The 23,615-nt window shown below is 33.3% G+C and overlaps 1 protein-coding gene and 1 pseudogene across 3 annotated transcripts; both read right to left on the bottom strand.

Annotated features, from left to right (window-relative positions):
• Positions 1–710: 710 nt before the first annotated feature.
• On the bottom strand, positions 711–10,618 carry LOC134275568 (uncharacterized). 3 transcript variants are annotated; one of them, XM_062757837.1, is made up of 5 exons: positions 10,534–10,618; positions 10,199–10,335; positions 2,032–2,116; positions 1,254–1,379; positions 711–1,000 (listed from the first exon to the last, which is right to left on the bottom strand). In XM_062757837.1, exons 2-5 carry the CDS (start codon positions 10,322–10,324, stop codon positions 765–767), a joined length of 573 nt encoding a protein of 190 aa, XP_062613821.1. In that variant the 5' UTR covers positions 10,325–10,335; positions 10,534–10,618; the 3' UTR covers positions 711–764. The 3 variants fall into 3 exon arrangements, 2 of the variants coding, with proteins under 2 accessions (XP_062613821.1, XP_062613822.1); XM_062757838.1 differs by having other exon boundaries at positions 711–840; XR_009993849.1 differs by lacking the exon at positions 2,032–2,116.
• Positions 10,619–15,911: 5,293 nt separating this feature from the next.
• Positions 15,912–22,743, bottom strand: LOC134275584 (uncharacterized; annotated as a pseudogene).
• Between the last annotated feature and the right edge of the window lie 872 nt (positions 22,744–23,615).

The raw sequence follows: 23,615 nt of genomic DNA, 5'->3' as shown, positions 1-23,615 counted from the left end.
GTACACAATGGTAAAAGTAACAAATAATTTTGTGAAAGTTTCATCAAATTTCAGTGGTATAGGAATTGCGGATAAAAAATGGGTACCCCAGAGTTTAACAGACGGACGGACAGACTTGATGGACAGACGAACAGACGGACATCCAAATCACTATATTCCTTCCCACTTTTCAAGCGGTGGTACAATAAAATGCAAATAGCAAAATATACAAAACTTCAAAATGACGAAGAAAATATTAAATATCAATTTCAATTGAATACAATATCACCCGAAATTGTTTTCACAGCCTTGTGTCTTTAACTTTTCTTGCGCGTGCCATTTAGAAGATCGACTATTTTTATGTAATCAGTCATTTTGTTGTATACGTTGGCAGAAAACCTCGGGTAAAGTTCATTCTGGACCGAAGAAACAACACAGAAAGTCCGCGTTTTCGTGAATGTTGCAGAATAACCTCCAAAGTCGGGAAATGTTGTTTGAAAGATAAAAGCCGAGGCGTTAGCTGAGGCTTTTATATTTCAAACAACATTTCGCCAGATTGTTGGAAGAATTGATCTCCATGAACTGTATACATAATGTCAATCAGAAACTCAAGAATCTTTTGAACATCAACTTAGAGTTCTCATTTGTAATATCATTTTTCCATGGTTTTATCGCTAAGAAATTCCATATCCATCAAACAGTAATCTTACATATCAACAACAATTTATGAATCCATTTGATAAAGTTTAATTTTGATGTCTCGATAAAAAATAAAAATTGTCATATCAGTATTCTTCTCTCTTTGAGGCCTGTCTAACATCTAGCCCGAGATTTCTGGAATTATTTTCTTCTTCAGTGACTCTGTTACAACGAATGATAATCACAACAAGCGAAATAAGACTTAAAATAAAGGTCAAGATAGCGAGGAAGTAGGAGTACGAAAATCCCGTGCCATCAGCCCCAATAAGTAAATAAACGTGTGTTATAGTATGGTGAATGATCACAGTAAACGCCAAAGTAACTGTAAATGAAAAAAATAATATTTATATTGATAAAGTTACAATACTTCGTGCTAGACATTGCAAGAAGCCTCGATTTTCAAGAGTTTGATAAATGGAATGCAAAATAAAGGAACAGGTTGTGTTTCTAAACATTCTTATTTTCTCAAAGAAAAAGGATTTTGTTTCAAAAAATGGTTGAGATATTTCAATATTAAATTTTCTGTACATTTTCAAACATTTGCCAAAATACGTATTAAAGTACAGAAATCTTACCTGCAGTGAGAACTATGAACGCCCCATTTATAGCTTTTTGTTTGGAAACAATCGCTAAACCGACTCCGTATAAAACAAGTGAGAGCACGCTGAAGGTCTTAACTTCAATATGGTTACCTAATAATACTGGAAGAGACAATTCGATAAAAGAGAATGTTTCATGAAGAATAATATACACATCAAATAAAGGGATAAAAGGTTCCAAAAATTCTTTTAAGAATAAATAATTTAATTTTGTTTATATTCTCGCCTCTCATTGGTTGATTTCCAAAAAGGAACACAGAACATTTTGTATAATCTGGTTTGGTATGGGGACACACCCCCTTGACGACCAGCTTAATCATCTTATCCATGCAATCCCCTCATTTCCAGTCCTCGGAATCCATGGAAAATTCAAGATTTAATAACTGTATCTTTAACTTCAAACACTTACTTGATCTTATTTCATGTAAACACACAACATGGCTGCTAGATCTATGTATCAGTTATTACCTCCCCTCGCTTCACATCACTTCCGTTACTAAGGTTGTATTATTGCGCGGTAAATTTGAACTCGTAAAAACAACACAATTTTACATCCAAAGTTGTTTAATTATTTTAAAATTAAAACAATGATCGTATTCGCGGATTATAAAGCGTAAACTGACCCAAACCAGATTATACTCGATAATTTGGCCAAGAATTAGAGTCATTCCTTAATAAATTTTAATATCTATCCATCCCCCCTCACACACACCCCACACAAGAGAGAGAGAGAGAGAGAGAGAGAGAGAATTACTTGAAAAAAACTGAGAAGTCCACTCGCACTTTTCAGATCCACAGACTACTGTATAAAATATTCCGATATTCGTTGATTCCTTTACCTACAATAACATGATACAGTTCATTATATAATACTACATGTAAGGGCATCTCTGATTTCATTAAGTACTTCTTTACACGTTTGTGCAAAAATCGGTTTACATTTTCATTACTCAAAGTGTATTTACTTTTAGAATTAAGAAATTAAGCAGGAAAAAAACCTGTACTTGTGTTTAAGTGTGATTGCTGTCGCAGACTGGGCCACAATAAGAGTAATTCACTAGCTATTGGCTAGAAATCAGGAAAATGTATCAAGAAAATGCATGTTGATCGTGGACCATACGGCTCAAATCAAGTCATCAATGAAGACAATATAGACCCAAACATAGTCAAAATTTGGCTGGGGAAAATGAACATGTTGATGAAAGCATACCACTAATGAACAACTTTCGGACAATGACACAAGAAAAGAAAAAAATGATAGTGAAACTAAACAGTTTCATATAAAAGATGTAAGTCAAGTGCAAATAAAATATGAAAGTCAGATGTTAGGCAAAAAGGCTGATTCTGCCACAAGACTATTTAAAAGTTAATCAGCCTTTTTGGTTAAAGGATTAAGAGACAGGTTATGAATTGCAATTTAAGTTGCTTGTATATACATGTACTTGTCCACCGCTGTAAGTTGCGGATATTAATTTTGGACGGTCTGTCCGTCCGTCTTTTTGACCGTGCGTCTGTCTGTCTGAAACACTTTTGTGTCCATGCGATCTCTCGAGAAGCCTTTGAGCTTTTGCAATGAAACTTTATGTGGTAGACCAAATTTACTATTTTTATTTATCTTATGTATTTATTCGTTTTGGGATCATTCTATTTTTCGTTTCATCTAAAGTAATCTTAAATATTTTTTTATCTTCAATTTCATTGGTTCATTTGATATTATCCAATAGTTTTAATTTACCTTGAGTATAAGTAACCGTTCAAACTAAGCAAAATTGGGCAGCATTACATTTTAAAGAAGAAATTATATCCAGCCGATATCAGATGCATCTTGTGGTATGTAACTTTCATATTTAATTATTTGTTCCTTTACTATTAAAGATTTGGGGTTTATATTATTATTATAATTGCGGAGTTTATACTTTATCGTATTTTTGCAGTTAAAGTTGATTTGATAAATTCTTATATTTTTGTCTGTAAGTTCAGAGTTCATTTTGCTACAGTACATTTTTCTATCTTGTATGTCTATACTGCATAAACGGTAACTTATTGTCAATGTTTATGAAACTATATGTATTTTTTCTAATGTATTCTTTGTATTTGTTATAGGTCAATGTCTTTATTCTAATTCTTCAATAAATAAAATGGATGCCAACATCTGAGTCATCCTTTCCCTTAATTGCTCGGTTACATCATGGCGCTGCGAAAAAACCCACCATCAACAGACATTGACCACCGTAGGAATTTAGTTTCCAAAGATAGCAGAAAATACAGCTAAGTTTATTTCATTTCGTGATATCAGCCATTTAAATGTTCGACGCTATTATTGTGCCAAAGAAATTTCACTGTGAGTACTTTTCATGCACCAACGTCTTACTATAGATTGAGAGAATTCCACTGTGAGTACTATTCATCGTTACCTGTGTCATTCACCTGTGTCTAAATCATGAGGAAAGCAGAATTGCAACACCGTGTTCGTGAACTGGAAATGGAACTACAAGAAGCGAAAATCAACTCACATTCAAAAACCATTATTGAGAAACAAACTTTTCTCCCGGAAACTAGGAAGATCAAGACATTCTCTGGACGGCCAAAATCAAAAACTGACACTTCTATTCACGATTGGATTGATGACCTTGACATTGCATTTTCGGCAAGAGCGTATACAGATTCACAGAAAGTTGATTTGATTTATTCTCACTTAGAGGGCCAAGCTAAAGAAGAAATAAAATTCCGACCAGAAATTCGACATGATCCATATGCTATATTAGACTGTCTCCGATCAGCATTTGGTAACCCAGAATCTGTCACCTTACTACAACAGAAGTTTAATTTTTTGAAAGAAATCAGCAAGATTCAGAAACAATTCGACACAATTCATACGCATTGTTAGATTTATACCAAATCGTAATCAGAAAAAAACAAAAGTGTATTTCCAAATAAACAACTTGCTCTGTGTGAAAAATTTGCTAATGGACTAAAGGATCCATTTCTTAGGAAAGAAGCGAAGAAATTACTACGGAATAACCCTACAGAATTTCACACTTTCAAAGATGAAATCATATTGTTCAGTGAAGAAGAGGAAACAACAGAAAATAGAGCAGCTACGCAAGTACACCAGCCGAACACGATCGAGGATCAACAAAATTTTAATTCCCATTCATCTGATTCGCCTATCACAGAACAGCTATACAAAATCATTGAAGCGCAACAAAAGCAAATAGATTCCCTCACAAGTATGATCAGAGATCGAGAAGCCGGTCAACAAACAAAGGAAAGTCGAAACTACTCACGTCCTCTACCTGTGTGTTTTGAGTGCGGAAAAGTTGGCCACATCAAAAGAAATTGTAGATCTTAACTTCATCGTGTTATTGGAAAGTGTCCTGTGATTGATATTTGTGTATGTAATGTTAAAATACCATGTTTAGTGGATACCGGTTCTATGGTGTCAACATTAACAGAAACTTTTTACAATGAATTTATTCTACCTCTAGGAACAAATCTCATCAAAAACAATGTTATTCAACTCAAAGCATGTAACATCTATATAGGTACGAGAAATTGATGTTCAGTATCAAGCAATATTATTCCGATGACAGTCAGCCAGGTTTGTCTTAATGAATGTTCTTATTTTATCTACCTGTAACGTTCCGGTCGATGGGAATTTAAATGAAATATTCTTAGATAACAGTGTGTTCGATAGGAAAGTTATTAATGGATTCGCTCGAGTGAAGGGAACACTACCTGTTCGCATTCCAGCAAATACCGCTATTGTTGTCGAGTGTACGACCTCATATTAATGGTGACGTGGTTGTTGACCCCTTGATCAATGGAGGACACTTGCATAGAAACTTCAGTACTGTGCATATCTGTAATACCGTTACCAAAGGGAAATTATGGGTTAGAGTCGCAAATATCGGTGATGAGGATATCTTAATCAAACCGCGAACTATGATTGGCACTGTTTCTAAATGTGAAATTCAAAGTGAAAATTCGACCATTGGTTTCAACCGCATTGGAAGTGTAGAAAAAGTGTTTGCTCAGGAGCGTCAAACTGACAAAGATCGCTGTCCTGATGAAAAATTTCAGTTACCTGATGACATTTATCAGCTTGACTGTAGTGATGAAGAAAAAGAAATGATCAGCTTGCTTTTCTGGAAATATAGTGACGTGTTTTCTAAAGATGACGATGATATTGGATGTACCAGTACAGTGCAGCATCGTATTCATCTTACAGATAATAAACCAGTTTCGCAGAAGTATCGTCGCATCCCTCCGTCCCAATATGAGTAAGTTAAACAACATATCTGAAAGCTTTTGGATAATGGTGTTATTCGTGAAAGTACAAGCCCTTTCGCTTCTCCAATCGTACTCGTGCGGAAGAAAGACAACTCTTTGCGACTATGCGTAGATTACAGGAGTCTGAATGAGAAAACAATCAAGGACAAATTTCCCCTACCAAGAGTGTAAGAAACTTTCGATGATTTATACGGATCGTCTATATTTTCAACATTAGATCTCTCTTCCGGTTACAATCAACTTGTAATTGCAGAAGAGGACATACAGAAAACAGCCTTTACTACTCATTTTGGACTGTATGAATACTTGCGCATGCCATTTGGTCTTACAAACGCACCTGCAACTTTTCAACGCCTGATACAACATTGTTTCCGTGAAAAAGTTTTTAGAATTCTCCATGTATTCCTTGACGATAAAATTGTTTTTTCAAAGTCAATACGTGAGAATGTTCAGCGTCTAGACAGGGTGTTTTCCATCTTACGTCAGCATGGACTTAAGTTGAAAATGAAAAAAAGTGTCGATTTTTCAAGCCTTCTGTGAAATATCTAGGTCATGTGGTCAGTGAACATGGAATTAGCACAGATGAGGATAAAATTAAGTGCATTGTGAACTTGAATATTCCACAAAATGTGAAGGAAGTTCAATCATTTCTTGGATTTGCGGGATATTACCGCCGATTTATAAAGCATTTTTCGCAAATTACAAAACCCCTTCTAGAAATCGCCAAGAAGAACGCTAAGCATCCTAAGACAATCTTAGGTGACAAATGGACAGAGGAATGTCAGGATTCGTTTGATAGATTAAAGTGTTTGTTGTCATCAGCACCGTTACTAGGATATGCTGACTTTTCGTCTCCATTCATTTTGGAAACTGATGCCAGTGCACACGGACTGGGAGCTGTGTTATCGCAGAAACAAAATGGACGTACTGTGGTCATTGCTTATGCTAGCCGTTCTCTGAGACCAAATGAAAAATCATCAAAGACCATGAGCAGTCTGAAATTGGAACTTCTTGCACTCAAATGGAGCGTGACCGAAAAATTCCGAGACTACCTCCTTGGAAATAAATTTGTCGTGTTCACAGACAACAATCCCTTAAAGTATTTCTCATCAGTAAAACTCGGAGCATACGAATAAAAGTGGGCGTCACAGTTAGCAGATTTCGACTTTGAAATGAAATACCGACCCTGTAAACAGAACACCAACGCTGATGTGTTATCCCGACTTTCATCGGACAGTTAAATTCTGAATCAGTGTATCGAAGGAACCAGCATACCATCAGATATAAAAGCAGCTCAATCGTCTGTGATATTTATTGAGTCAACAGATGCTTCATACTGTGATACGTTTCCTAGTTATACAAGTGATGATCTTCAGGATTTACAATCTAAAGACCCTGTAATTGGAAAGTGCAGAGAATTCCTTGTGTCAAAAACTGTTCCAAAACCAAGTTTTGTGCGCAAACAAAATAAGAAAGTTCAAATTCTGTTACGCCAATTCAAAAACTTGAAAATTTGTGATGGTGTTATTCATAGACGGATTAGTGATCCGAAACTTGGTGACCTGAATCAAATTGTTCTTCCTGTGTGTCTCAAAGACGTTGTACTGCAGAGTTTGCATGACGAGAATGGACATCAGGGAATCGAAAGAACTTTCAACATCTTCAGACAGAGATGCTACTGGCCACAAATGTTCAAGGATATCAAGAATTATTGCCAGAAATGTGAACGTTGCGCCGTTTCAAAAATACCGCCACCAACAGTACACACAAGCATGGGCCATTTTAGTGCATCAAAGCCATTGGAATGTATTGCTATAGACTTTTCCATCTTAGAAAAATCCCAGGGATACGAGAATGTGTTAGTGTTAACAGATGTATTCAGTAAATGGACCATCGCAATTCCAACAAGGGATCAAACGGCACAGACTGTGGCAAAAGTGTTAGTGAAGGAATTATTCTGTGTATTTGATGTGTGTAAGAGAATTCATTCCGACCAAGGAAAGTGCTTTGAGGCAGAAATAATACAACAACTGTGTTCGCTATATAACATCAAGAAATCCAGAACTACAGCCTATCATCCCCAAGGCAATGGCCAGTGTGAGCGTTTCAACAGAACCCTCCATGACCTACTACGCTCTTTACCGCCAGCTAGGAAACGGAAGTGGCCTGAGTACATAAGGGAGTTAGTGTTTTCCTACAATGTCACACCAAACGCATCGACTGGATACTCTCCTTACTTCTTAATGTATGGTCGGCAGCCACATCTTCCGACAGATTTCCTTTTAGGCCGAAGTACCAAACCGTCAGATGAAATCAGCATCGACAGATGGGTGGAGTTACATTCAGAGAAGCTTGCGTTCGCTTACAACAGAGCCAAAGAAGAACTTACCAGAAACGAAACCGCGCAAAAACAGAGACAGTACTTTGGCAGATGCGAAAAAGAACTCCAGATCGGCGACAAAGTGTACGTTCGGAACCGAGGTGTGCGAGGTCGAGATAAGATCCAAGACAAATGGAAGCCGGAAGTTCACATCATTGTGGATAAACCGTTTAAATCAGTGTATAGTGTGAAACCAGTGAATGGTGATGTTGTGAAAAATATGAATAGGGCTGAAATAAAACCAGTGATTTGTGATTTGTGAATATTTTCCTACCTCCGGTGTGAAATATGGACTTACCGAGTGATGTAGAGACTCTATGTGACAATTCATATTGAACATTTTTTTTTCATATCAAATATATAATTTTTTTTTCATATATTGATGAATTTTTTCTATATATTTTTTTCTTATGTATTTATTATATTAATCTGAGGACAGATTAACATTTTGTGGGGGAGTATGTGGTAGACCAAATTTACTATTTTTATTTATCTTATGTATTTATTCGTTTTGGGATCATTCTATTTTTCGTTTCATCTAAAGTAATCTTAAATATTTTTTTATCTTCAATTTCATTGGTTCATTTGATATTATCCAATAGTTTTAATTTACCTTGAGTATAAGTAACCATTCAAACTAAGCAAAATTGGGCAGCATTACATTTTAAAGAAGAAATTACATATATCCAGCCGATATCAGATGCATCTTGTTGTATGTAACTTTCATATTTAATTATTTGTTACTTTACTATTAAAGATTTGGGGTTTATATTATTATTATAATTGCGGAGTTTATACTTTATCGTATTTTTGCAGTTAAAGTTGATTTGATAAATTCTTATATTTTTGTCTGTAAGTTCAAAGTTCATTTTGCTACAGTACATTTTTCTATCTTCTATGTGTATACTGCATAAACGGTAACTTATTGTCAATGTTTATGAAACTATATGTATTTTTTCTAATGTATTCTTTGTATGTATTTGTTATAGGTCAATGTCTTTATTCTAATTCTTCAATAAATAAAATGCATGGATACCAACGTCTGACTCATCCTTTCCCTTAATTGCTCCGTTACATTTACATAACAACTCTCTAACTTAAGCCCCCCACCCCCACCCCCCGATCAGCGCATTATCTACTTTTACCTTAAGCAGAGGACACAGTTTCTCTGAATTAGCTTATCGAGGGGACACTTTAGGAATAGCAATAGGGGGCATAGGTTATTAATGGTATAAAATTTAATAGCAAAATCTCAAAAGATTCTTAGGATTCCGTGTGGAAATGAAAGTTTAACACACACACACACACATAACGTTTGAATTAACAACATTGACCTTGACCTTTTTCACTCAAAATTAATGAATATCTTCCTGTCTATCTTATTTTAACTATATTCTTAAATCATCTTCAGAGTTTTCTTTTCGATGTTTTATCTCATGTGATTTTATTTTTTTTTAATCCCATTAAAAAGACAAAAAAAATATACAATACATTTTTTATGTTTTCCAAAGAGAAATTTTTTTTAAAAAGGAAACAAATAGTAGAATGTACTTTGTTATACTTTTTCATATAACAACAATTTCCTCTTAAAATATGCGAGTTTTAAGATGATTCTGAAAATTAAATTGTATAAAATTATAAAGAACTTTATTCGGTAATAACCAATATAAATCGAACTTTGATGAATATATTTAATTAAGTTCTTAAACTTGCTGATTTCAAAGCACTGAATATTTCATAAGTAATGACGCCATATGTACGTAATTCACAAACATGACGTAAACTTCAAAATTTACAGAAAAATGTACATATTTCGTCGATATTTTGAGTTCACCGAGCGCATGTGTGTTCAGGATCAATAGATATAATGTGTAGAATGATAATATCAATGAAATATGTCAATATTGTTCCTGAACAAACTTGCGCCCTATAAATTTTAAAGCTAAAATTGTTGAAATTTTGACCATTTTGTCCTCTTTCTGAAAAAGGATATAAAATCGAACTAGTTTGTGACGTCATAAAAACAAAAATTGGGAATACACTGCTTTGACACTATGATATTTTCTGTTAATTTATATTTCTAATACAATTTATTGAATTCAGCACATTTCGAGAAGTTTTCAAAATTTGACTTTTGTGGGGGCAAATATATGCAATATACCGCATATAGTTCTTTTATGAAAGTCAATTTCATGTTAAAATTTCCATTCAGAGGTAATCATGCATGTAAAAAAAATCTACGCCTTACTTTTGTATAACTGTCATACATGTGTTCCTTGCTGTAAACTATCCATCCTGGCGTAGCCAAGGCCACGATCCAGAGAATGAAACCAATCAGTAAACCAAAGAAAGGTCTCTTAAAGTCTGGTAGCATTCCGATCTTCTCTGAAAAATTAGGAATAATTATATAATGATTACTTCTCCATCCAAAAAATATTTCTTTTTCCAGAAATATTTCAGATAAACAAAAGACGAACAATTCTTTATCAAAAATCAAACGTGTGTTCAGTTGGTTTAATGTTTGCCGATTTGACAAGAATTGGAATTGATGAAAATAAAAAAAAATCATGGTTTTGTACTTACGTTGATATGGACTGTAAAGTCCAAAACGTCAAAAGCTGTGTTTGGAATACCTTGCAAAAATATTAAAAATCCCGGTTTTTCCAAATGTAAAACATAAACGGCCCGATAGGTTGAATAATTATGTAATTATGTAAATTTTGCACAGGTAAGTTTATGTCTGGTGACAGTTATTGCCAGACAAATCGAGAAAGTCTTGCTCTATAGATCTTTTTAAAAGTGCACAATATCTTCAATTTTATTAACTGATTTTATAACCCCTTTCCTTTATAATCTGGAAAAGTTGTACAGTACTTAAACGTATAAGATACTCGTTTTCCTGAAAATTTTATAAGCAAATAATTAAGACAACATTCGAAGAAAGAGAGTGGCAGAATATGCATGGAAATAAGGAGGACTTCTTTCCTTTTAATCAATTTTATTAGTAATGAGTTACTAATATTTCACCTATTTTTTTTTTTATTTCAAGTGCATAATTATAACACTGGGAGGTGCAGAGTTTTTTTTTTTCAAATATACACCAGTTAAATCTTTGTAAGGGGTTGTGCCGCTGATTCACAAGTTCCCTACCAGATCGAGGATCAAATGTCATCTTCTGTGCTCAGATCAAGTGAAACTTAAAACTGGAGTTGGATACAATTGGATACTGCAGAAAATACATTAAAAATTAATTATGTATGGTAATGTGAAGGCCCCAAAATAAAGATGTTTCAAAAAAGTTTAATTATCATGAAAACTGGATGGTTATAAAAAACTCGAATTGCATAATTCTAAATGACACGAAAAAAATTCCGTTCTTATTTGTAGCAATATTGATATGCGCTATTTTGAAATCCGCGTCAAAGGTTAAAAGGTTTTAAGATTGGTTTACTTACATTATTTTATTCAGATGGCAAAAATAAATTACACATGTACATTGATTAAGTCAATGATGAAACATTTATAAAATATTTAAATAGTGAATTAAACGTACATATACTTATTGTGCAAACCATGTAAACACCATTGTTGTTTCCATGTTTCACATTTGCAATTTCAGAATTTTAAGACTCTCTCTCTCTCACACACACACAAATGATTCTCTCAACAGCCAATGCAGATATTGATTGGCTAAAGAACTTTTTTACTATTCAACGAAACAATATGAGTTTCGTATTCAATCATTAAACGCAGTTGACAATTGTATTTAAAAAAATGTAATAAGTATTTCACCATTATAAATATCTAAATTATCTTAATAAAATTAAAATGTAAAAATAACAAAATATTTCTTAATAAAAACACTCATTAAAGTAATATAATCAGTCGTGTTAATTAAGTAAATTGTATATTCTATTACATTGTATTTGCAAATACCTAATTAAATACAAGTTGGCTTTCCTGAAAGACTGAAATGCTATCTTTCTGGCTTGAATTAATAATGTCACAGAATAAACAGTGGAATATAACTTGTTTTTCTCTGCTATCACAGGCAGAAAAATCGTTTTGAAGGGGGGGGGGGGGGTGGGGGTAGAAAAACTTACCTGAACAATCTTTGGCTTTGAAAAGGGGATTGTTCAATATCTAGTTTCTGATTGACAATATCTATGTGGTTTTTGGAGACCAGGTATTCCAACAATCTATTGGAATTCCCATGGGTACAAATTGCGCTCCGTTATTAGCAGACTTATTTTTATATTCATATGAAGCAGAATTTATGCAAAATCTTTTACGTGAAAAGAAGAAAACACTTGCTGTGGCCTTCAACTCGACATTTAGATATATCGACGACGTATTGTCAATTAATAATGATAATTTCCATTCCTACGTCGACACGATATATCCTGGTGAGCTTGAGATAAAAGATACCACAGAGTCCGACACTTCTGCTTCATACTTGGATATTTTACTTGAAAAAGACACTAATGGTAATCTAACAACCAAGCTATATGATAAACGTGATGACTTTAACTTTTCTATCGTCAACTTCCCTTATGCAGCAATATACCTTCATCACCTGCATACGGAGTATTTATATCTCAGTTGATTCGATACGCAAGAGCATGCTCTACGTATGAACAATTTCTTAAACGAGGTAAATTATTGACAAGCAAGTTGATGAAACAAGAATATCAACAGTCTCGTTTGAAGTCATCATTTCGTAAATTCTATGGTCGATACAATGACCTTGTCAACAAATACAATTTATCATTGAATGAAATGTTGACGGACGTTTTTCATACCAATTGTTAGTCCATTATTTATACACTGAATTGACCACGGATTTTTCCCGTTATTTCCTGATTATGACAACGAGCACACGGCGGGTGTGACCGGTCGGCAGGGGATGCTCACTCCTCCATGGCACCTGATCAATTTTTCCTTTGGCTTTATTTTGTATATTTGTTTAATGGACGTTGAGATTGAATACTGTTCGTTATTTCCATATCCATCTTTTATTTTCGTGGATGAGGAGGGAAGATTCTTTTTGAAAAACTTTTTTTTTTGGGGGGGGGGGGTATATTCATACTTTTGGCAAGGGAAGAGCAACCTTTCAGAGAAAATTTGCAACAGTAAAAGGTTCCAGACTGTATAAATTAATTAAGAGGCGTGATTTCCTGGTGACAAGTGCCTGTAATATTTAATCTTTGTGTAAATATTTCTATTTATTTTAAAAAAATATATAGTGTATTTTAAATTGTTACCACTTATTATTATTTCCTAAAATTTGTAAACAACGAGGGATGATAAAAAATTCGCGAACTATCTCTATATTTACAAAACCACAAACCCGTTTTACAAAAGGACTAATTATTTCAATTTTCTTAAATGGAATGTGTTAAGATATTTTAACACAAAGAATTTCAAAGAGAATTATTAATCTTGCAAAATTTTATAATCATCTGAAGTTTTTGGTCTTAGTCGTAAGTTCTTTCGTAAAACGGGCCCCAGAACAGAATGAAATTTGGCAAACGTATTATCATGCATATGTTCTATAAATAGCATATCAAAAGTAATGCTTTTCTCTATCATTGTGGCGTCATAATGTGAAAATGACGTCAATATGTAGGTAACTCGTGACGAAAAGTGGTTGTTATAGTCTTACTCGAGTAACGAAGAGCTGTAAAGTTTAAGGCAAACTTGGAAGAAATTCCTTTGAATTATCTTAAAATGTAGACCAGCGAAAGGAAGCTGGGGAAGAGATGTGTCCTTTGTTAGGTAATTTGTCATGAAAGATTGCAACGTAACACCTAGAGAAATGGTTAAATATCTTAACAAAAATATTATTATTAATCCGTGGAATATCGTTTAATTTAAATCTCTAACATATTAAATATGATAAAAAGAATGTATCCACAACTATATCCATAGTGGAAAAACGGCGTTCCTTAAACAGAGAACTTGGGTTGTAATGGTCACCATGTTCTTCAGGCGCGGATCCAGAAATTTTTCAAAGGGGGGGTTGAAGTATTTTTCAAAAGGGGGGTTGAAGGCGAAAACAGTTAAAACGTACGTTGTACACATATAGTTAAATAACTCAATAGAATATCGATACAGGGTGGAGTATGGTTTTTGAAAGTGGGACGTTGATCAATCTGGGAAAAATTACTTGTATACATTACCAGAAAGTTTTTAAAAAAGAAAGGAAAATAAATCTCCGAACCTGAAAATCCTAATTTGTAAAGGAATGGGGTTTTATTTAGTTTTTACAACCGAATTTCTTTATATATTACAAATTAGCCTTTCATCTTACATTTTCAATAGTAGAAACACAACAAAAAATTGGAACTTTCTTATTTCTCTTTCTTTTTTGCAAATCCAAAGGGGGGGTTGCAACCCCCGTAACCCCCCCCCCCCCTCTGGATCCGCCACTGTTCTTTCATGTGAAAGGATATCCTTATCCAATCATCCTATTTGGTCATTTCTGACAAATAGACTGTTCTTGTTATAAAATTAACTTGAATTTTAAGAAGTATCCTAAGACTAGAAAAATATTTTAGCGTTCTTGAAAAGAATGCTTCAGAGCATGTCAAGTGACCGCCTGGATCACGTGATTCGCGCATGTGCAGAACAGTGGCAGATAAGCATTAAAATAAAAGAGGGTTACTTAAAAAAAAATAATGAACACTAAAACTTACTTTTATTTGTTTTATGTAAGTTATTCAATTTGTTCGCGAAAACTTTTTGATCACCCCTAGTACTAAGATTGGTAAAAACCTTCCTTTTGACTACAAAGTCGCCTACTTTATCAGCAGCAAATAAGTTTTCAAGCCCTCACTCAATTATAAATACTGTAAGCCCGGTCCTCAATTCCGAATCCTTGATTTCCAAAGATTATTCTTAACCTTGTTCTCCTGAGTGACTTGGCCATCGAGGCACTGGGGATAAGGGGAAATAAACTACTCTTACATCAAAATCTTCTACTGTCCACATTCAACTTTTATCGCTTTATATATATATATATATACATGCGCATCTTACTGAAAAAAAATATAGAAAAGTAAAAAAAAAAATGCCAGCAATGTTGTAGCAATGCAAATAAAGGCCATGCCCACTTTTAAATATATGACTTATCCATGCAAAGAAATAACGCTTACATGGATAGAGGTAAGTAATAAAATTTATACATTTAAATATCAGCTAAAATTGAAGCATTTACAAGTTTTGAAAAAGACTCCCGATTTACCAACCCTGATTTTTAGACTGTTCTTTGAAACACTCAGTCTAGTAAAAACTTTGGCTGTATTTAAGGAATGATGACTTTTTTTCCATTAACCGACCATGCAATTTAAAATTAGGCATAAAGAAAATGATTGCAAATATAAATCCTTAAATAAGAGTCGCGTAAAAAAAATTGTCTTTTATTCAGGGGTAACAATATTGTATTTTTGACATTTATCTTTTAAAGAAAAGAAGAATAGTCCACACATGAGTAAAAATTAAAACTTAGAATAATTCTTTGTGATCTTGAAATCTTCCAGTGCCCGTAGTTCTTAAATCAGAGACATTTTTGTATGTCTCTGCTTATTTTGTGCTTTGATTTTTTGAAGATTCTTTCCAAAAAAAAAGAGATATGTTTTGTTTTAAGTTATCGAATGATTCACTAAACGTACACATATCAAAGAAAAATGTTTTTGCCATCATATTATATATATATCAGTTGTGTTTATGCATTTAATGATATCTTCTTTCTGTGAATCTATTTAAATAAGAGATAAAAGTATGGTTAATATTTATATCCTCTACAGGACATCATGGGTGAATAATAAAGTTTTTTCACGATTTGCCATGCAATATTTATCTCAATGCAGTAATGTATGATAAGAAATAAATTTTAATGCAATGAACAAAATATATAAAATATCAAAATGATTTTTTTAATTTCAAAAATCAGTTTCTAATTGCTTAGATAAAAATATATATATACAATTTGACTTAGATCGCTCCATACAAATAGTTTTCACAACACAGCCTCTTTAACTTTTTTTGCGCAGCCCATTTAATAGAAGATCGGCAATTTTGACGTAATCCGTTAATTCGTTGTACACGTTGGCAGAAAGTCTCAGGTAAAGTTCATTCTGTACCGGAGAAATAACACAGATTATGTTATGTTGATTCATAATGTCCATCTGTAGTTTATCTGCACCCACCTGAAATGGGATTTAGAGTTACATTGTGACGTCATGACATTTCTGTTGATGTGGAACTCTCATTCTTCATTTCTCTACATAGCACTAAATCCTTCACGTTCACAGAATGAATAAAAAAAATATACCTTAATGTCGAAATTAATGGACAACATACCTCTCAGGCTCAAGATTTTGTTGGAAACTAAAACATTATCTTCGGGCCAAGTTTTTATTCCCCAACAAAATCTCTACTATAAGGGGGTAAATACATTTCCCAACGATTCCAACGACTTACAATATATTTACTAATTTACATGAAAGTGTTTGATCGAATGAATTTGACAACATTTGCCTTATATTTTTGTCAGGTTTAGGTCTTCTTGGATATAGTACAAAGTCTGGAGTTCGAGCATATTTACGTGTATTAATGTGTTTCAGACTGTAAAGACTGTACATATTTTACAATATGATATATCCAATTTATACTCATAAACTTAAAGACGTAGAACATTATTTTTAACAAAACAAGTCTTATAACAGTTAGATATATCTTACCCAAGTCTTCTGATAGCCCTCGTATTCTGGTAACAATACAAGTCTCATGCCTGGAGCCTCCATGGATTTCGGGATCTGCAGCACCTCTGTACCCAGTCTCTCTGCTATCAACCCACTGGCTTTGTCCAACAGATCCCTTGTATATTTGTTAATTTTTTCCTAGATATTGAATTATAAAAAAAGGTGATTCTTTTCTAAACAAGAAACAGCTATAATATTTTTTTAAATACTTTAACCATGCGCTGTTTGAAAATTGCTTGTAACTAACCATCCCTCCAATTTGTTTGTAAAACTGGATAGCTTCTGGAACGCAGATGTATGGAATGTCATCTCGTGTCCCTTGAATGAAGTATTCCAACTGAATACCCTTTTTATACATGTGTGACGTCACAAGAGGAGTGCACCAATCCTGGTGTTCCTTACGAATCCAAAGAATTGCGCATCCTTGTGGTGTAAACACCCACTTATGAAAGTTTCCTGTGTAAAAGTCCGGATCAAGTTCTTCTAAATTTATTTCCATTTGTCCTGGGGCATGTGCACCGTCTATCAACACCATAACCCCTCGCTTCCTACATTCAGTTCTTTACCGGGAACACCAGAGCTGTAGGACTTGTAATATGATCTAAACAATGAAAAAAATGCTGGCAAAAAGTATATATAGTGAAACTTGTCTAATCCGACATGCACTTGGAGACAAATTTTGTGTCGGAATAGACACGGTGTCGGGTTGCACAGTGTTAAAAACATAGAAAATAGTAAAATGGGAAAGAAATTGAACGTCGGAATTCACCAATCACAATGTGTCGGATTATTCAGGTGTCGGATTAGACAGTTTTCACTGTATTTCCTGTGTGCTAAGGGTTTTTGGTTTTATGAACCTAATAAATAGTGAACGACTTGTACTTTCAGTTTTAATCTTTAAAAAAGACTATTGGTGAGAAAAGAAGTAGCTGACATATTCAAATTTGATCTAACATAACTCTGAGATAGGTTCGTATGAGCCTTTACAAGTTGGCATTGTGAAAATACAAAGGATTTGTTAATTTGTTCAATCTCATACTCGTTTCTTATGTACGAAACAAGTCTGGAAAGTTAATAACTATTGATGTGTAAAAAAGTAAAATGTCTAGCTTATAGGTTATTTTGTGAATAGAATATCAATAAAATGTAGACCAACAACAACAAGAAAACATTGATGTAACCATCAATTGTCGCCAGGGAAATAAGTAAAGTAAACAATCGAAATGATTCTTGATCATCAAACTACGGAAGCCCATTTAGGACCTATCAAAAAATATTTTTGAATTCGTTATAACGATTTTTTAGAATTCGTTATAACGAATTAAATTTGTTATAACAGATTTATTGAATTTGTTATAACGAATTTAATTTGTTTTAACAGATTTATTAAATTCGTATTAACGAATTTAATTTGTTATAACAGATTCATTGAATTCGTTATAACGAATTTAATCTGTTATTACAGATTTGTTGAATTCGTTATAACGAATTTAATCTGTTATTACAGATTTGTTGAATTCGTTATAACCAAATTCCTTGAATTGGTTATAACGCATTCAACAAATCTGTAATAGCAGATTAAATTCGTTATAACGAATTCAAAAAATGATGAAGACGATAGTCGAGAATATTTTGAAAACTTATAGTCGGACGAAAATCGAACAAAAACTTTATCAATTCCTCAAGTAAATGTTGGCTCATAAATGAAAATTGAAACCAGACACATGCATCACCTATATATTAAAAAAAATGTACGTGTATTTCATTTTAATAATATAAAACATGAACTGTGTAGAGTATGATGCGTTTTTATGCGACATGTAAAATTCGATGTTCTAAAAAAAGGAGACCTGTCGTTTTTTCGATAGTAAATGATAAGCAAATTTATATATTAAAAGTGAAAAATATACATTTTTACAGATTCACTTTTTGGAAGTAAATATATTATGTATCTCATAATTTATAAAAAGAAAGCACATTGTGATTAACAATCTTTTTAATGTTTAGAAAACCTTTAATTCTGAATAACTTCTCCCCAGATCTATTGTGATTTACAATCTTTTTAATGTTTAGAAAACCTTTAATTCTGAATAACTTCTCCCCAGATTTACACCAACACTTAAACTTATATGTAAAGAGCAGCCCGGTCCTCCGGCCTGCAAAGAGGAACCCTAAGGGGACCTTTTAACTGCACGACACGTCTCTGCAACATGTATATACATTAATCAACTTTCCTAAAATTATTTATTAAACTGCGAATTCACTTTAATTATAATTTCAGACACATAAACCAATACGTATCTTATCAAGTGGTAGCTTTTTACTCTATAAATTCAATCTTTGTGAAAAATCTAACCTAAAACCACAAGTCTAATTCTGGGATGCTTGTCCAGAAATGTCGTCATACTGTCAATAACTTCTGATTCGTCGTTGATCGGGAAGCGTATATCAAACTGGTGGATTTGTCCTCCTGAAAAAAAAAAGAATTTTGAGTCAAAGAACTATACCACTTTTTGATACACCTCGGCCACTTAATGATGGAAATAACAAACAGAGACCAATCTAAAGAAATCTATAAAAAGTTCAATTCTGTTAAGAGGACATAGAACGCAGATCCCTGGAAATTCCACGACAGTGATGTAATTCATCTTTTTTCCTCGTCCAGGTTCCAAAATTTTCATCAATGTACCTCAGGTAAAAAATGTTGTTTTGTACAATTTTTAAAAAGAATGGGGTCCAATTCTCCCATATAAACAAAGGCTTAGATCTGTTTAAGTTCTCATCCAATGCAAGTGCCTTCAGTTTGGATGTAATACTTTTTGTTAAAGCTAAAATTATTTCCATTATCTAGGACAGCATCCATCATTTCCAATATACTGCTGGTTTCAACTTCTGTATTTTATTAAAACGTTTTTAATTATTCCTGTACTTCTTTCTTGGCATACTTGGATTTACTGCTTTAACATCAATATATACTGACACGCAAAAGAAACGCAACAAGCAGTAATCTACAAATGTTTGAATTTTTTATCTAATGATTTTTTAAAAAAGAATACAGTAAGGCTAAACTCACTTTTCAGAACATCAGAGATTTGATAAAAATGTTAAATGTTTATCTTTTAACTTAACTATGTAACATATGACTTTTAAAACACCCCGCTCCCAGCCACTCAATTACAAAGTGCAAGACTGTCCTAAACAACATTAGCAGCTTAATTTCTAGGATGCAATAGGTTAATCAATATCGAGATCTGAGCGAAGGAATTATTCTTTACCATTTTTAAATGCCTGTTTTGCAGATGATTAGCTCGAATTTTCTCTAACTTAGCGCAATGTAGTAACCCTTGGACTTCCGGTCCAAAGACTATCATTTATGAATACAATACGTAAGACCCTGTTGAGACGTAATGTAGTGTATTTTTGCATCACCAACTCTCCATCGCCTTTACTTTGTGATTTCCAGCTAGAGCAATGGAAATGCGCACTTAAGCCATTTTCAAGAAGCTTTAGCATCGTTACGGGAAAAGAAAGGAGATTTTTTTTTTTGAAATTTTGCTGCATTACTTAAGATGAACGGTACAAACCCTTAAAACTCCATAATATTGCCAGCTGTTTTTTGAAACATGCAATTTTCAATTTCTGTTATGCAGACTCAAACTTGACTTCCGGTTATGGTATGAAAATCGTTCAACCGTTAAATTACCGATATATACCAATTTAAAGATATCCATAATTTTAAGATTAAAAATGTTTTACTTTACATAATTATTTCACCCTAAAGTAGGATGTTGCGTTTCTTTTGCGTGTCAGTATAGAACAAAATAGAATACGGCTATGCTGGCTGGACTCTGAGTTTATTTTAGAAATCGGTTGTACCCTGTATGTAACTATTCAACGTCCTCAAGCTGCAACTCGACATACTCAGCTAAGTTCTACGTGGAGTGATGACAAACGTTTACAATTGTTCTTCTTGAATGGTTTTTGTGTACTTTCGGATAGTCTTTAATTTACACGAAAAAATTTTCTGTGGGTTTGTTTGTTAGTTATTTAATGTCCCTCTCTAAGAGAATTTTTCACTCATATGGAGACGCCATCTTTTGCCGGTGGGGAGCTTCAAATTTTGTCCTCTACTCGGCACTTGGCAGTGAGGAATCCTTTTCGTGCCAACACCTATTGCGACTTATTGGCTATCAGTATTGTCAAGTCAGCACTTTTGTTATTTTATAAAAGATTTTTTTTTTTCATTTTTAAAAACATCAAGTAGATAAGCTTTTCAGAATCTATAAATATTAATTACGCAATCTATATGATCAAGCGATCAAATTTTAGCTAATCAGAGAGCTTAGAATTAAAGGGAAAATTATACGAATATAAACTGTTTGTATGAATAGCAAACTTCGGGTACATGTTTACCTGTTGAAAACTCCACTGCCTTTCGACAAGCATATTCGACAGCTTTGTAAGTATAAACTGTCGCCAAAATCTCGTCACCTATCTGCCAAGGGAATGCTTTCAGGACGCTGTTTACGCCTAGAATAAAAAGGATAACAAATTATATATCTTTTGATATGGTAAAATGTTCTTAAATTTTTATTTTACACACAATATACACAGTCCTTTCATTTAGTTTTAACTTTCAATATTTTGTTAAACACACCTGTTGTGGCATTTTGTATAAACACCAGGTTTGCTGGATCCGCACCTAGAAACTTTGCAGCAGTTTCTATAGATCTGTCGAACAGTTGAACGAGTGTTCGCCGGTAGAACACGTCAGGGTTATCATTCATGGCATCCAGTAATCTGTAAAGGGTCTCATTTAGGAAAAAAATGGAAAAAGTGGATATTTTTTATTATTTAAAAAGTACAGACGCTGGTAGGCGCCAGGTAAAAAAAAAATATTTTATTATTTTATCTGGCGACCGCCACATAAATAACAGGCGGCCGCCATTTAATTTTCTGGGGACCGCCAGATAAATAGATCTGATGGTCGCTAGAAAGTTAACTGGCGACCGCCAGAAATTATATGGCGGCCGTCAAATTATTCATTTCTTTTATCCATGTTCCTCATCAGCAAGGCTGTGATGCCTCTGACTCTGGGTGGTTGATTAAATGATTGTATGAGATGCTCAATTTATGACTTTTAAGGACAAGGGTTACAATGTAGTGACCCTGGACGATACACAATCAGAAGATTTCCATCCGTCTTTTTTTTTCTTGAACAGTGTTGAGACAAATCAATATTGATCTCTAGTCATATGGCACTTTGGTCTGATCTATTCTCAGTTATCGAAGTATTAATGTTGACATAAACATGATAAACTTAAAAACTGAAATGTTATTTCATGTAGTCCAATGGGTTTGATTGAATTTCAGCCGTCGAACAGTTTTATTACTCCATCTTTAGTAACTACATGTAAGATATATAGAGTTAATAAAAGGTGTCTTTCCAAGGCAGCAAGTGTTCAGTGTTGTTTAAGTATAAGTCTGGCAGATATTGATTAAGGATGTTAAGATATTTTATCGTACATATGAATAATTTGTTCAGTTTCTTTCTGATTTTGAACCACATTTATTTGTAAATACAATAACATTTATTTTTAAAACTATTTCTAGGTTGAAATTTGATAAATGTCACTAATGCGTTTTCGTATGTAAACTGACCCACTTTTAATTTGACAATTATTCACTTTTCTCTTCTATGAGTAAAATTGTTTGAAGGAAACTGAAATATGTTAATATACGCATATTTAAAAGCATTCTTCGTAACTTTGAAAGTATTCAAATTATCTGTGAAGTTTACAAAAATATAAAGGTTTCGTGTTATTATTGCAGCTGTTGTACACGCCTTTTATTTATCAAATTGATTTCAAACTTTACTGTTTTTGTTTATCCCTGATTTGTTTTGGTACTGCTCCATAAGACCCATGATTTATAAAAGTATATATCCCTCCTCAAAATGAAAACATTCTTTTCTCATCGATGAGCCATACTCAATTTTGCAAAGTTCCATCGTTGCATGGAACACAGGTGTATTTTGTACGACGTGGATTAGGAGCTGAAAGTTATTGTGAAATAGAATGAACCATTTAAAGGGGCCAGGACACAGTTAAGCCAAAATTTTCTTTTCATTTTTTATGTTTAAAAATACTTAACTAAGGTATTTCTAATGATCATCAAAATTTTGAATTTCAGTTGTCGAGATTCAAGACAGATTTATAGGTCCCAAATTTTGTTATACAAGGCTCGTGCCATGTTTTTGTTTACATATGTTAAACATGCTGATATGTGTTCGCTCCAAGCAGATTTTTTCAAGAAAAAAGTTAATTCTAAATACATTTAGACATTTTCCAATGATTTGTTGAATCTCGTTTTGTTATAAACATGATATTTTCTAAATGTAAACAAAAACAAGGCACGAGGCTTGTTTACATTATAAATAATTCTGAGTCCTCAATCTCCTTTGTAAATCAACAAATGCTGTTCAGATTTCTGCTGATCATTAGAATTGCCTCAGTAAGGAATTGTAAACATTAAAATTGGTAAAAACAAATTCAGCTGAACCTGTGTCAATGCCCCTTTAAATTCTATCTACCTATTAAATTAAATTATCTTTTTATGTACAACCAATGTACAATTGAAATCCGTTATGCTTTTTCTTATAAAGCCCCCCACCCCCTCAACAAATTTAAAATAACTTAAAATGTAAAAAAAAATATTTTTATAAGAAAGTGTCTTCATAATCGCAATTCTAACTATTTCTAGCTTTATTTATGTAAGAAACATTATCCATCATGTGGGACGTCCAGAAATAGTCTGCCCTTAAGACAAATTGATAAGGGTTGAATTTATCGTGTTAAAAGGGACTTAAACAAAGATTTCGAGTGACTATTTTCTCAGGTT

The sequence above is a fragment of the Saccostrea cucullata genome, unplaced genomic scaffold, assembly GCF_032062105.1.
Source record: "Saccostrea cucullata isolate Sc308-1 unplaced genomic scaffold, CSIRO_AGI_Scuc_v1 ctg461, whole genome shotgun sequence".
In the NCBI taxonomy this organism is placed as follows: Eukaryota; Metazoa; Mollusca; class Bivalvia; order Ostreida; family Ostreidae; genus Saccostrea; species Saccostrea cuccullata.
Note: the sequence above shows the minus strand (reverse complement) of the source record. Positions and strands in the feature narration are given on the sequence as shown.